General features: G+C 31.4%; 1 protein-coding gene and 1 pseudogene across 3 annotated transcripts in view; one reads left to right on the top strand and one right to left on the bottom strand.

Moving 5' to 3' along the window:
- The window catches only part of TRAPPC8 (trafficking protein particle complex subunit 8), a 90,080-nt gene that overhangs the window by 59,797 nt on the left and 16,716 nt on the right, over positions 1 to 13,567 (bottom strand). The window contains exons 3-9 of one of the 3 annotated variants that reach the window (XM_007167039.2): positions 12,791 to 12,880; positions 11,795 to 11,969; positions 9,544 to 9,697; positions 7,179 to 7,272; positions 6,287 to 6,543; positions 5,816 to 5,931; positions 4,946 to 5,096 (exon numbers count right to left, since the gene is read on the bottom strand). In XM_007167039.2, the coding sequence (XP_007167101.2) occupies positions 4,946 to 5,096; positions 5,816 to 5,931; positions 6,287 to 6,543; positions 7,179 to 7,272; positions 9,544 to 9,697; positions 11,795 to 11,969; positions 12,791 to 12,880 (1,037 nt within the window). Of the gene's footprint in view, positions 1 to 4,945; positions 5,097 to 5,815; positions 5,932 to 6,286; positions 6,547 to 7,178; positions 7,273 to 9,543; positions 9,698 to 11,794; positions 11,970 to 12,790; positions 12,881 to 13,567 lie in introns of those variants that run through there. The other 2 variants (XM_057526622.1, XM_057526623.1) reach the window with 2 other exon arrangements.
- LOC103009825 (small ubiquitin-related modifier 2-like) lies at positions 2,161 to 2,757 on the top strand (annotated as a pseudogene).

The following is a 13,567-nucleotide window of genomic DNA, read 5'->3' as shown; positions in this document are numbered from 1 at the left end:
AATTCAAATAATATACAACAGTGCTAAAGAATTTTGAAATGAAGATGAGAATGAAGGTTTTGGCTTCTTAGTAAAATATTCTATTACGTCCATACTTGTGGTCTCATATAGACCAAGTTTTAATAAAAATTTAATTAGAAATAAATGAAACTTTCATACATTGGGGAAAAACTTGTTAATGCCAATCCACTTTTAGGACGAATAAACATTTTTCTACGACAGTTTTTAAAATAGAAAAAAAATACAGAAATAATTTAATTATCTAAAAAAAAAGAATTATCTAAAAACTGAGATATGATTAAAGCCTTTAACCTGACAGACTATATATAAAGTTCCATGACAGTATGAACCATATCTGTTTCAGAATACCTCTGTATCCTCAGCACCCAGCAGTGTCTGCTCAAAAATTTATTGAAGAAACTGAATGAAACTACGTGATTTTCACGTGAAAAAATTTCCTACAGCTCTGAAACGTCATGTTTTCTTAACTAGTTTATATTTTAACTAATATACATAATGATATACATAGGGGTCTATATTATACAAAAAATCTAATATATATTATATATATGGTATATTATATAAAAATACATTATATTTGCTATATAACTATATATACTGTATATATATACATCAATAAAAGTGTACTAAGAAAAAATCCTGTAAGAAAAATAGGCCCGAATTCTAAGTTATTTTCTAATTTCATTCTACAAGAAATTACAAATCAGTATACACACAAACCGACAATTTCTAAGGATACAGTGAGAACATTCAGAATGATCACCCCAAGTTACTGCACGATCTTCAATAATCAACCATTAAATCATTTCTTATAGTCTACAATAATGGATTAATACATTTCACAAAGACTTTCATCAAGAACTGGAGTGATCTACTTAACCTTCAGCTAGTTATGACAAATTTAACTACAGAAAAACCATATTTCTCCAAGAATTCCTATTATTGGTTTCACCGTGATATATCTTTTAACTTTATAGTTAAAATAACTAAGTATCTTCTTAATTATCATCAAAAAAGCCAGGCAACATAGTCTGTTATCAATTAGCTACTATGTGACTGGTAAATAGGAAAGAGATATCAGTTCAAATGAAATTTTTATTCATTCAAAAATAGTTTTTCTTAGGCAACGGGATCAAATATAGCAAATATAGAATTATAACCTTCAGCAGGAAAGGAAAAAGCTCTGAGCTTAGCTGTTGCTCAAGCAGGAGCTTTTTTAATCTGTATTTTAAGAAAATATAAAATGAATGCCTACACTTCGTATCTGTGTGTGGTTGGGGGGCTGGAGGGGGCCTCTCTAGAGACTTATGCTCCCAGCCTTGCACAGTTCTTGGTTCAAGGCAGGCTGCGCTTCCTTCCATGCTCACCTTCATGGCCGATTACAATGGTTACAAGTTCCTCTTCCCCACCCCAGTGTTCATATTGTTTTTCGTATTTTATTCCTTGAGATAACCTCCTGCCATGCTAACCTGCCTCACACAAACATTTTATGCTCTGGTTACAAACATACATAGGTTTTATGAGACTCTCCCAGCCCTATTTTTCTCTAAGGCCTATTATTTTTAGGGCAGCTATTCTAGACTACAAAGATTTTTAGGTATGCATATATTATGCTACAGCAGCTATGCCTTTATTTTCCAGTGTTAAACTACCTTCTCTCATATAGCTGCTACTAATATGCCTCCATCTAAATGATTTAAATGCAGTATTTATCAGACTGCAGATAGAAATGAAAAAGCTTAGGTACCATAAAATCATAGAAGGTTTTTGTCATACTTTTCTAAGATTTTACCAAACTTTCAATTTGCAGATGCATTGTGTACAATTTTGAAATTATAAACTTATAAATGATGAAATAAAATTTAAGTGTTTGTGATTTTATATTAGCTCATATTAGATGACTATAAGACCAGAGACTGTCTAGCTAAGGACAATTCACATAATTTTTCAAACACTCTTATTCATAAAGGTAACATATTTTCAGTTCCTGAAGGTTTTTTAAAAGTTAGTTGACTTTTTAAAATTAAAAATACTAAGAAATAAAAAAGAATAGTAATGTAATTTTGCTATTTTAGTTTTACATTTTAAAATCACCTATTTTATTTTTATAGACAGAGTATTAAAATAAATGCAAAAGAGATGGCAGTTATTAAACAAGTATCTACACGATAATTATCAATGAAGTAGAGTTCTTATGTATTTTTATTCTTTCCACTTTTGTTTATAGCTTTCGTGTTTTTAAAAAGATTATGTAGGCACGCAGGGTGTGGGGGAGGGAGCTCACGAGGGGCGCGGGCCCTCTCCCTCCTCCAGGGCTGCCGCTCCTCCTTCTGCGCTGCTTGTGTGCCCGCTGCTCGTGTGCCCGTACAGGGCAGACCTGGTTTGGGAAAAGGCAGCTGAGGAGACTCCAGCGCTCGCCATGGCCAATGAAAGCAGACGGAAGGAGTCAAGACTAAGAACAACGATCATATAAATTTGAGGGTGGTGGGGCAGGATGGTTCTCAGGTGCAGTTTAAGAGGCATACACCACTTAGTAAACTAATAAAAGCCTATTATGAACAACAGGGGTTGTCAATGAGGCAGATCAGATTCTGATTTGATGGGCAGCCAATCAATGAAACAGACACACCTGCACAGTTGGAAATGGAGGCTGAAGATACAATTGATGTGTTTCAGCAGCAGACAGGAGGTATCTACTAAAAAGGGAACCTGCTAGTTTACTTCAGAATTCTGTTCCTCCAGACCAAGAAGACTTTCTCAATTAGAAAACCGCAACTTGGTTCCACCACATTCTGACTACTACAATATAGTTTCTCTACTCTTTCATTTTCCCCTTCCCCATTCCTCTACTGTACATAAAGTAACTGGTGTATGTGCACAAGCATATTGCATTTTTTTTTAACTAAATGGTCAATGGTATGTTTTGATCGACATCAAATGGAGATGGGATAGTATACTCAGCAAGTTATTTTGCTCTCATTGTTTAACAAAAAAAAAAAACAACATAAAAATCCTTGCATACCTTGTTGCAAGGAAAATTGGAGAATTTTAATGTTTTTCATTTATCATTGTAAAACCAAGGACAATTTTATACCTTTTTTGTACATAGCTATTATACGTAGGGCAATCTGTCTTTAAATAGGGATAAATTACTCTAAAAGAAATGAATCCTATAGTTTTTCCTTCAACTTAAGCGTCTTGTTTAAATAAACTTCTTGTTTAAATAAATAAATAAATAGACTATGCAGAAAGTAACAGTGCTAGTTTACTCTTTTCTAAGCACAGAAAGCAGATTATAAATATATTTATGACAACTTTTCAATTACATTAAAAGGTTATAAGGCAACAAACATAGAAAATTCTTTCCGAAACACCTAGGTTTTATACTGATTACAAAAACTAACACAGCCAATGCTTACTGACAGCTTATTATATATATATAAGATAGTGTGCTAGGCACTTTACAAACCTTATACCTTATCTAACCCTATGCCATTAGGATTCCCATTTTACAGATGAGAAAACTAAGGCTTAAGAGATGTTCAATAACTTGCCTAAGATGAATTTTATTTGTACTGATATCTCTTTCCTATTTACCAGTCACATAGTAGCTAATTGATAACAGACTATATTGCCTGGCTTTTTCGATGATAGTTAAGAAGATACTTAGTTATTTTAACTATAAAGTTAAAAGATATATCACGGTGAAACCAATAATAGGAATTCTTGGAGAAATATGGTTTTTCTGTAGTTAAATTTGTCATAACTAGCTGAAGGTTAAGTAGATCACTCCAGTTCTTGATGAAAGTCTTTGTGAAATGTATTAATCCATTATTGTAGACTCTAAGAAATGATTTAATGGTTGATTATTGAAGATCGTGCAGTAACTTGGGGTGATCATTCTGAATGTTCTCACTGTATCCTTAGAAATTGTCGGTTTGTGTGTATACTGATTTGTAATTTCTTGTAGAATGAAATTAGAAAATAACTTAGAATTCGGGCCTATTCTTCTTACAGGATTTTTTCTTAGTACACTTTTATTGATGTATACATATGCAGTATATATAGTTCATATATAGCAAATATAATGTATTTTTATATAATATACCATATATATAATATATATTAGATTTTTTGTATAATATAGACCCCTATGTATATCATTATGTATATCAGTTAAAATATAAACTAGTTAAGAAAACATGACGTTTCAGAGCTGTAGAAAATTTTTTCACGTGAAAATCACGTAGTTTCATTCAGTTTCTTCAATAAATTTTTGAGCAGACACTGCTGGGTGCTGAGGATACAGAGGTATTCTGAAACAGATATGGTTCATACTGTCATGGAACTTTATATATAGTCTGTCAGGTTAAAGGCTTTAATCATATCTCAGTTTTTAGATAATTAATTCTTTTTTCTTAGATCATTAAATTATTTCTGTATTTTATTTTCTATTTTAAAAACTGTTGCAGAAAAATGTTTATTCGTCCTAAAAGTGGATTTAACAAGTTTTTCCCCAATGTATGAAAGTCTGTCTCACACCAAAGTACATGTTCTTAAGCAATATATAGTCTTAGATCAGAAAAAAACATTTCAAACAATTTTAAATCATTTTAAGAGATGAAAAAGCATCTTCTAGAAAAAAAGTTTTTATACTGTGAATACAGTGAAAACTGTAATTCAAATTAAATAGAAAGTACTAACCAAATCTAAGAAACCAACCCTCACATATGACCATGTTTGAATGCACTAGTTTAAGAAAAATCCATCAAGTTATCATAAATGAATTCAAAACCTATAAAGCATTGTATGCTATTTGAGTACAATTTACCTCTAGGTTTTTTGCTTGCCATTTCATAAATAAAAATTTCTAAGTCATTTATGGTAGCAGAAGTAAGAAATTACAATACTACAGAATACCAACCAAGGCACCAGCTGCATAAAGCATTGCTTGATCATTAAGAAAATCTTTCTTTGCAGTATGATAGCAACTGTAAGCCAAATCATAATGCTGCACCAAAAAACATAAGTCAGCCATTTTCCTGATTTGAAGCTCTGGAGCTTCTGGTGGATACCTGTAAATACAAATTAAGTTAAGAAAGGAATTTACAGTTTATGACCTTTAAACCATTAAATATCATAAAATGTCTAAAAAGGTGCCCAACTGTCCAAAACATGAGAAAAACTGATCTTGTTTGATAAGAATTCTACCTCCAAGGAGAGAGTGTCATTTCTCAAAGATATTCGGAAACATAGATAGTTACATCCTTATTTATATAATTTATATCCCTATACTGAGAACTTCTCAACAGGAGGCAAGCATTTTCTCTATTGTCAAATTATGAAGTAAATAAATGATCAATTCCATGTGACTCACCTTTATGTACAGCAGAAAAAAAAAGAAAATCTAAAATGGATTTTATTTTCCCCTAAAACAGGATTTTGTATTAAACAAAATTTCTAAATATATGCCATGTCTTAGAATTATTAGACCTCAATACTTTAATATAGTTATTAATGAATACTTAATCTAACTCCATCTTTTTACAAATAGGAAAACAGACCTAAAATAAAGTGACCCTCCTTATTATCTTGTTTATTTTTAGATATCCAATTAATCATAGTTTTTAAATTTAATATAATTTACTTATTGTCACTATTCTTATCTACCCCAGCTTTGACCAATATGAAACTAAGAAACTAAAGAGACAGTCATTTTTTGCAGAACATCATATAGTCAAACACTAATCAGAGTTAAATACAGGAAAACTAAAAACAATAATATTTTACTCACAGCAATCCAGATGTATTTTTTAGCTCATTAATGCTCTTTTCTGGAACTTTACTGCCACTAAACCATTTTTTAGTTGCAGAAAATAGAGATCGACTCAAACCTTTTCTTGATATTAGCTAAGAAAAAAGATTAAACATATTGACAAATATAAGAATTTAATATTTATCTTTTACATACAAAAGAAAAAATTCTAAATAACTAAAAAGTTTTAAGAGTGAGCAAATGTGCATTTTAACAACACTGATTTAAAGAAAACTGTCCAAAATGCTGACGAAATCCCTAGTGAAAATTAATAAGCCTCTTCTAGGATTTAACAGAATTTCATCACTGATAGTAATGTTAATAAACCCTAATATTGGTCTATTTTTAAAACAAAAACTTAAATTCTTTAAATAACTTATACTACTATATTCTCAAGTTTACTATTTACTGAAATTTTTTAAAATATTAGTGCAAATAATTAAATCTTACCTGATCATTTAATTGCCGAATTGTTTTCTCTATATGTGGCAAGAGGCCCCGAAATGTGAACTCTTGTATAAACTGTCGAATTCTATCATGATCAGTAAGGGTTAAACATGCACCATGAATAATTCCAGCATTTGCTTTCTTTGTTTCATGTAATGATGAAGCAGATTTTACATGATCTGAGCCATCAATGTTGTTAGAAGAGTCACCAGATGGGTCCAATTGAAGCGGGTGCGTTCTAAAGTTGTTTGGTAAGCCATCTACTGAAAAACAGATCTTTCTTTTACTCTCAGAAAACAACAGAAAATTGTGATATTACTACCATATTACTAAAGAAAAGGAAGAATGTTGGAACCGTTTATCTTTCTGTATGTCTTAAGAAATCTAAAACAATAACATTAAAGTTTTCCCCTTAAAATTTTAGGACTTGGGTTAATACCTGTTACATGTAATAGAAATTTTTTAATTCATGTAAAGAAATGAAGAAAAATAATGTTAAAATATAAAGAATTATTTTTAAATAGCATAACTAACCAATAAGAAAAATTATAACAAAAAATTTTTAAAGCTATCACTATCTAAACTGTAATTTAAAATACAAAAATAAAGCTCTCAAAATCATGTGAACTGGGGGAATAATTAATGCTACACATATCTTCCCTTGCTTTCTACCAAAAAAATTTTTTATGAAGCCTGATATATTACTCTTAAAAAACAAATTTTTAAATGTCAAAAAACATCAAACTCAAATAACTCAATAAAATCTTCAGAGGAAAAGCTAACCTGTCCATTATCTTTTTTCATCATGAAAATTCCCCCATCTTTTATGTATAAAGATTTAACAACAGTGCATATTTTCAATCAAAAGAGAAACTTAGAGAAAGTATATCAAGACCTTTGACTTCGTTATCTAATCCATCCAATGAAAGCAAGTTACTATCAGAATTCTTATTTGAAGTTATAGTACAAAGGCCATCTTCATATGATTCCTATCAAAATAAAATTTAAACAGCATTAATGGTAATATTTAATCATGTTTAAGATACCATCAAATTCATCAACAACTATGGTAAATCTCATTTTTTTTTGCTACAGCAATTCTTTTCTTCCAATCCTCCAAATTCTTAACTTCTTCCATGTATCATATTCTATCACTTCAATCCACACCTACTATATTCTTAAATTCTGTTTCACATGCAACCTACTATCCTAATTCTTCTGAATTCAAGTTACTTCTATCTCAGTTTTTCTGTTTATATGTGATATGCACATGCTTATATGAATACCTGTATATGTATCTATGTAAGGAATAATGGCAAGACAGATGGACTACTAGAGTCAAGCAGGGGTAAAAAAAGAAAGATGGTATGGAATCTCCTGGATCACAGATGCAGCGTTAATAGGTTGGAGTGCATTCTGAATACACAGAAGTGTTTTGGAAAAATATCCAATGCAACGTTTACTTGTAAAAAGGGCACTGATTTCAGCCAACAAAAAAAACTTTAAAAATACCCAGACTACTCCATGAGACCACTAATACTATGAGGTATTATTCTGAGTGCCAGACTTTGAGAAAAATATATAAACTAGAACTTAATAAGAGGAACGTGATCAGGACAAGAAACAGTCTAAAAACAACATTTAAGAAAGAGTTGAAAAAAACAGTATATTTAGCCTAGAAAAATATTAAAAAAGACATGAGAGCTATCTTCTATAATTTGAAAGTTGTCTTAATGGAAAACTGATATGGTCCCTACAGGATTGAGTACAAGCAAAGGGAGAAAAATTCTGGTTGATCCTCAAGCTGCTCAGACATGGAACAGGTCACCTGAGAAGACAATGAGTACTTTTACTAGTTGAGGTCATTTATAGGTTTAAAGGAAATTAAAGCATTAGAACAGGGGTTGGATTTGACAACCTTTAAACTATCCTTCAATCCTGGGCTTCTAGGATTCTAAGCTGTAGAATTTCTATAGCTCTGTCTTCTATTAAAAGTTCTTCAACTGGACAATCTGACTTATTATGTTCCCTTTCCCAACCTAAGATGGCTGGATTCTAAACTGAATATTTCAATACTATTCCTATTCTGAGTGTGGCCCTGAAACACCATTTAAAGTTTCTCCACATCCAACTGGTTCTTTTCTCTCAGACACCTTTCCCCAGCATTATCTTAAAGAAGGTCAACAATCATCTCAATATTAAAGTGAGTAAAACTGGATTAAAAATTCCATATATAAGACAGAAAAGGCAAATAAACAGATTATTAAACAATATTTATATTAGAACATCAAAAACTACATGAACTTTCTAATTCATATTTCTTAAAATAATATCACATCAAGTACATAATGCAGTTTAACTGTACAAAATATAAATATATTTTCCATTTACTTAAGAAATCCTCTTTCTGAACAAAAAACAGTCAACTCTTGATTATCTGAACTAAGCACAGTAACTTGGCATTTGACCACTACCAAGTGGCATAAAATTCTACCTTAAAAGTTGGACACAATGTGAAACCTTACCCACACGCATCAGCCAACAGACAACAATTAACATTAGTCTAGAACTCTATATTAGAAGAGTTGATTAGGAGAAACAAAACTTGCTGGAAATTCAAAAGAAAAAAAAAAATCAGAGGAAAGTTAGGGAAAAAAGCCCACCCACCTAAAAAGTATGAGCTCCAAAAGGTGGCCATAAGAACAGCGTGTTGAAAATGAAGGAAGGCAACCCCAGAGCATGTGGATAATAAAGAATTGACTGTAAGCATTCATAATGAATTAAATGTACAAGCCAAAAATTCTATTCTCTACATGTTTAGTCAATCTAATTCAATTCTTAATGTGTAATTCACTTTTCATCGTTTTTTTTCTCTTTTTTTTTTTTTTGGCTGCGCCGCGCGTTATGCAGGATGGGATCTTAGTTCCCGGAGCAGGGATCAAACCCATGCCCCCTTTAGTGGAAGCGTGGAGTTTTAAACACTGGACTGCCAGAGAAGTCCCCACTTTTCATCTTTTAAGAAAACAATCAATTAACACTGATATTATATACCTGAAAGGTATACACATAAGGGATTACTGCAGTTAGTTAAAAACAGCTTCTGAACTACTGACTTAAGAGCTCACATACTGATGGATCAAAACTAGCCAGATTCCACAAAATAACTATTAGTAATTCTACAAATTCTACAGTGATACCATTAGCCATAAAACTGAAATACAGCTTTTGTGGTTTGCTTCATTGTTGTTTTTTACATATACCTGGTTTTGAATACTATTTTTCTGGAGATACTGACTCCAAGGATCTGGTATCTGTTCATCTGACGCTCGATTAGGTGTTCGAGAATTAATTTTAAGTAAATAGCAACCCTGAGTTCCATATTTCTGTTTCATTTCTTCATAAATTGATTCAGCTCTAAAATAAAAAATGGAAAAGTTTGTAGCCAATGGGGAGCAGACCTTAGGCAATAAGATATTAAAATAATACAAAAACCATGAAAAAATAGTCCCCAAAAAAGACAGAACAAAAAGTTAGAGATAGAATAATTTAAAAAACTAAACGTTTATGATCCTAACTGAAATTTAGCTAGCTTGGTTATCACCTTAAAGCACAGTTACCAAAGTATGCATCATGGAATAAAATTTTGCAAGATACTCTTACGTTAGTCAAACAGAAAGTTTTGGTGGTCAAACTAGTTTGGGGAACTACAGTAAGCAAGCCAACCAGTTTCTTTTGCAGCAGACCACCTCAGAGCCTTCCATTTGCTAATATGTACTGTGAATTTCCAAAGAGTGGCTTCAAACTTATAGATCAGAAACTCAACTATGTGAACTAGCCTTCAGGAAATACAACTTTGCGAAATTCTGTCTTAGAGAACAGACATTTATCAAAAAATGTAAGTGCTAACATAAAAAAGTATAGCACCCGCCAAAAAAATCATCTTTCACTGCTACAGTTTACCATTCCCTTAGCTGTCTCCAAAGGGACACACTTCAGAGGAAGAAAAAAGAGAAAATGCAAGAAAAGCAGCCAAAATATTTATTATATAAAAATCCACCCTTTTCCTTGCAAAATTTATAATAGCTGGATCCATGAGCTAATCTCAGATACAACAAAAAGTATTTGATTTCCTTACTTTTAGTTAACTAGACTTGCTAGTTGGTGGGAGACAAGATAATTCAAATGATAAGTCAGCCTAAGAATCAAACAGTACATTCTGATGGAAAATGAAATTTTGGTACATAGAGCTAACCTAATTTAAATAGCTTTTTTTTTTTAACCAATCAGCCATCTGGTGCCAAAAAGCACATGGATAATCCTGTATCACATTCAAATGCAGAAGCTAATACTATACAAATAACAAGTCTAACAAATAATTAAATCACATTACACACTATAAAATTAAGGCTGGATAAATAAAATAGTTACAAATTTGTATAAACACAGATATAAGTGTATGTGTATGTGTATGTATATACACTCAAGTACAATAAACTAAACATCTACTTGCTTTACCAATGACACTGCTAAGCCTAAGAACCACTGATCTAATACTGCAATTATCACTTAAATATCCTAGTTATAACCATCCAATATGGAAGATATATACCATATTCAAATGACAGAAACTAATTTTAATAGCCAGTTAAAATTATTTCTATTTATATAGTACACTTTATCCAATAGGCTACAGGTTGTTTATGATGTCAAAAAAATCCTAAAGATTAGTAACCCTCAGAACAATTCTGTGGTCTTACAGAGGAAAATTTATTTTTAAATGATGGTTTGTGCTCATAACAAGGGCAAGAAATAATTATTTAATTGCATATCCTAAACAGCATTGAGATATCAGAATAACAGTTTGAAACAAAAGATTAATTTGATCCACATCTTGAACCAAAATTCAAAATAAACTGCAAAGCCACAAAAGTAAAATTGTTTTAATATTATCTTATTTTTCAAGAACTCATCTTTAAAGATATCTATTCTCTTATCCCAAAGATAAAAGGACTATGACAAATCACTAATAATGAACATTAAAGGGAACATAAGAAAGAAGTGCTTGGATGTTTCTCAGACTGTGAAAAACATCAAGGCTAAAAATATAAAGTGATGAGAAAGGGAAGAGTGAAAAAAGCAGTGCCTATAAGCCAGGAAGTGAAAAGTCAGAGGAAAACTGGGAAAGAGAAAAGAGAAAAAATGAGAAATAATATTATACAAAGTAAGAAATAACAGTGAAGATCTATAGGTATAAAATGGCAAGCACTTGTGAACAAAGATTACAATAATAGAGATACACACTGAAAGAAAATTTTGGGTAAGCATATGAAATCTAACATAAAATGATGTAGCTGTTGAATATAACTCCAAATAAGAGATATAGTTAAACGTTTTATTAATGAATTTTTACTTTCTTGGATGAAAAATATATCAAAAACTTAAGCCATGTCCAAATTAAATTAACTCATTTAACAGGAAATTATTTAAAATTTAAAAAATAGAAAAGCTTACCTCTGTTCATCTCCTGCACTTACATCATGTAAAAGTACATAATATTTAAGTGTATTTGGTATAAACCACTTGGGATAGGAATAATCATTGTTGTGTTGAATTCGATGCTGTTCTTGTGACAACTTTGAAAACTGTTCCATAGGTTCAGCTTCACTAGACGATGCCACCAACATACCTTGTAAATCATGTTAAGGTAATTATCACTTATCACTTAATAATAAATATTATCCTAATAATATAAACTTTAGGGAGATATTTTTTGAGCTAAAAAAAAATCTGATTTTACAGGTTTTCCTACAAGCATAAAACACTGATAATTTCTTCAACATTTCTAAGTAATTCAAGGTTCTAAATAGTAAAGCTATTTTGTTGGTAGTTTTTAAGATCATTTATATATGTAATAAGGAAATCCATGAAAATGAAAATGGACAATATGAAAATTGTGCAACTGTCAACATAATGAAAAATTCTGCTGAATCTTGCTTCTCTCCATTCCATCCCATTGTGATCTCATATTGTATCCCATCTCAACTTTTCACTGTAACTGCATTAAGAAAATGAAAGTCGTAACTGTCAAAGTAGGTTAATAACTATAAAACAGATTACTAAAAAAATGGATAACTGTTTTTAAATATGAGCTTTTGCATAAGCAATTAATTTTGAGGCAATCAGCAAAAGCAGTTAACACTGGCAGTTTACATTTTTTCTTTCTAAAATAGCTTAAAAACATATTAAGCATGAAATATTCAAGTTGGGTGATAAAGAAAAATAAGCAAGCCCTTAGTATTCTTATTTTTTAATCTAAAATTAGTTACACCAGTCCTGTATCTAGGATGCCATTTAACAAAGACAGCAATAAAACTTGTAGCATCATCAATAAAAAATAATTTCTCCATCTCTATATCCTCTCAACAATTTTGCCTTCATATAACTCTTTCTGAGATTAATAACTTCCAAAACATTTGATTTTAAGAGAACATAAAAGTCAAAGGATACATGCTAAATAGTGGTTCAGAAATTCATGATCTGATGCTGGCATCGACTGAAGAAAGGTCTCTCTGTAAGACTCAAACCATGGAGTAGTAGCTAAAATTAACGATAAATAAACCAGTTAAAAATTCCTCAGTAGAATCAGTTTACAACAGACAAAATTTCAAGTCCATATTCCTAAAAGGTATGAAACATCATTTCTAGCAATACACAAGCATTTTTCACTTTTGCTTTAAGATACACGTGTGATGTATGTGTATAAGCCTACACACAAATATATTCATACATGGCAGTATATATATTTGCAAAAATAAAACTGACCTATTCCCAAACCTACCCAATGATCCCACAGCTTACTTATTAATGCTTTCAATGTTACCTACATGAATAATCAGATTTTAGAACTAAAGTTTTGTATCCCTGCCACTAGTCATGTTGTCATAAGTAGCTCCTTTTCATAAATGGTATTATTTCCGAACAGTGGTTCTCAACCAAGAGTGATCGTGACCCCCAGGAAACATTTGGCAATGTCAGGAGATACTCTGAGCTGTCACAACTAGGGATAGGGAGGGGGTGCTACTGGCATCTAGGGAAATAGGTCAGGAATGATGGAATGATGCAGTACAGCCTACAATGAGGAGAACAAGACAGCACCCCCCGACCCCAGCAAAGAATTACTTGTTCAAAATGTCAACAGTGGTGAGGCTGACAAACCCTACTTTATAATTTGATTACTTGAGTATGATAGCAACTAAACCTCTTCAAATGGAATTTCAACGCATA

This window comes from Balaenoptera acutorostrata, chromosome 13 (genome assembly GCF_949987535.1).
Source record: "Balaenoptera acutorostrata chromosome 13, mBalAcu1.1, whole genome shotgun sequence".
In the NCBI taxonomy this organism is placed as follows: domain Eukaryota; kingdom Metazoa; phylum Chordata; class Mammalia; order Artiodactyla; family Balaenopteridae; genus Balaenoptera; species Balaenoptera acutorostrata.
This window is presented reverse-complemented; position numbering and strand designations above follow the sequence as displayed.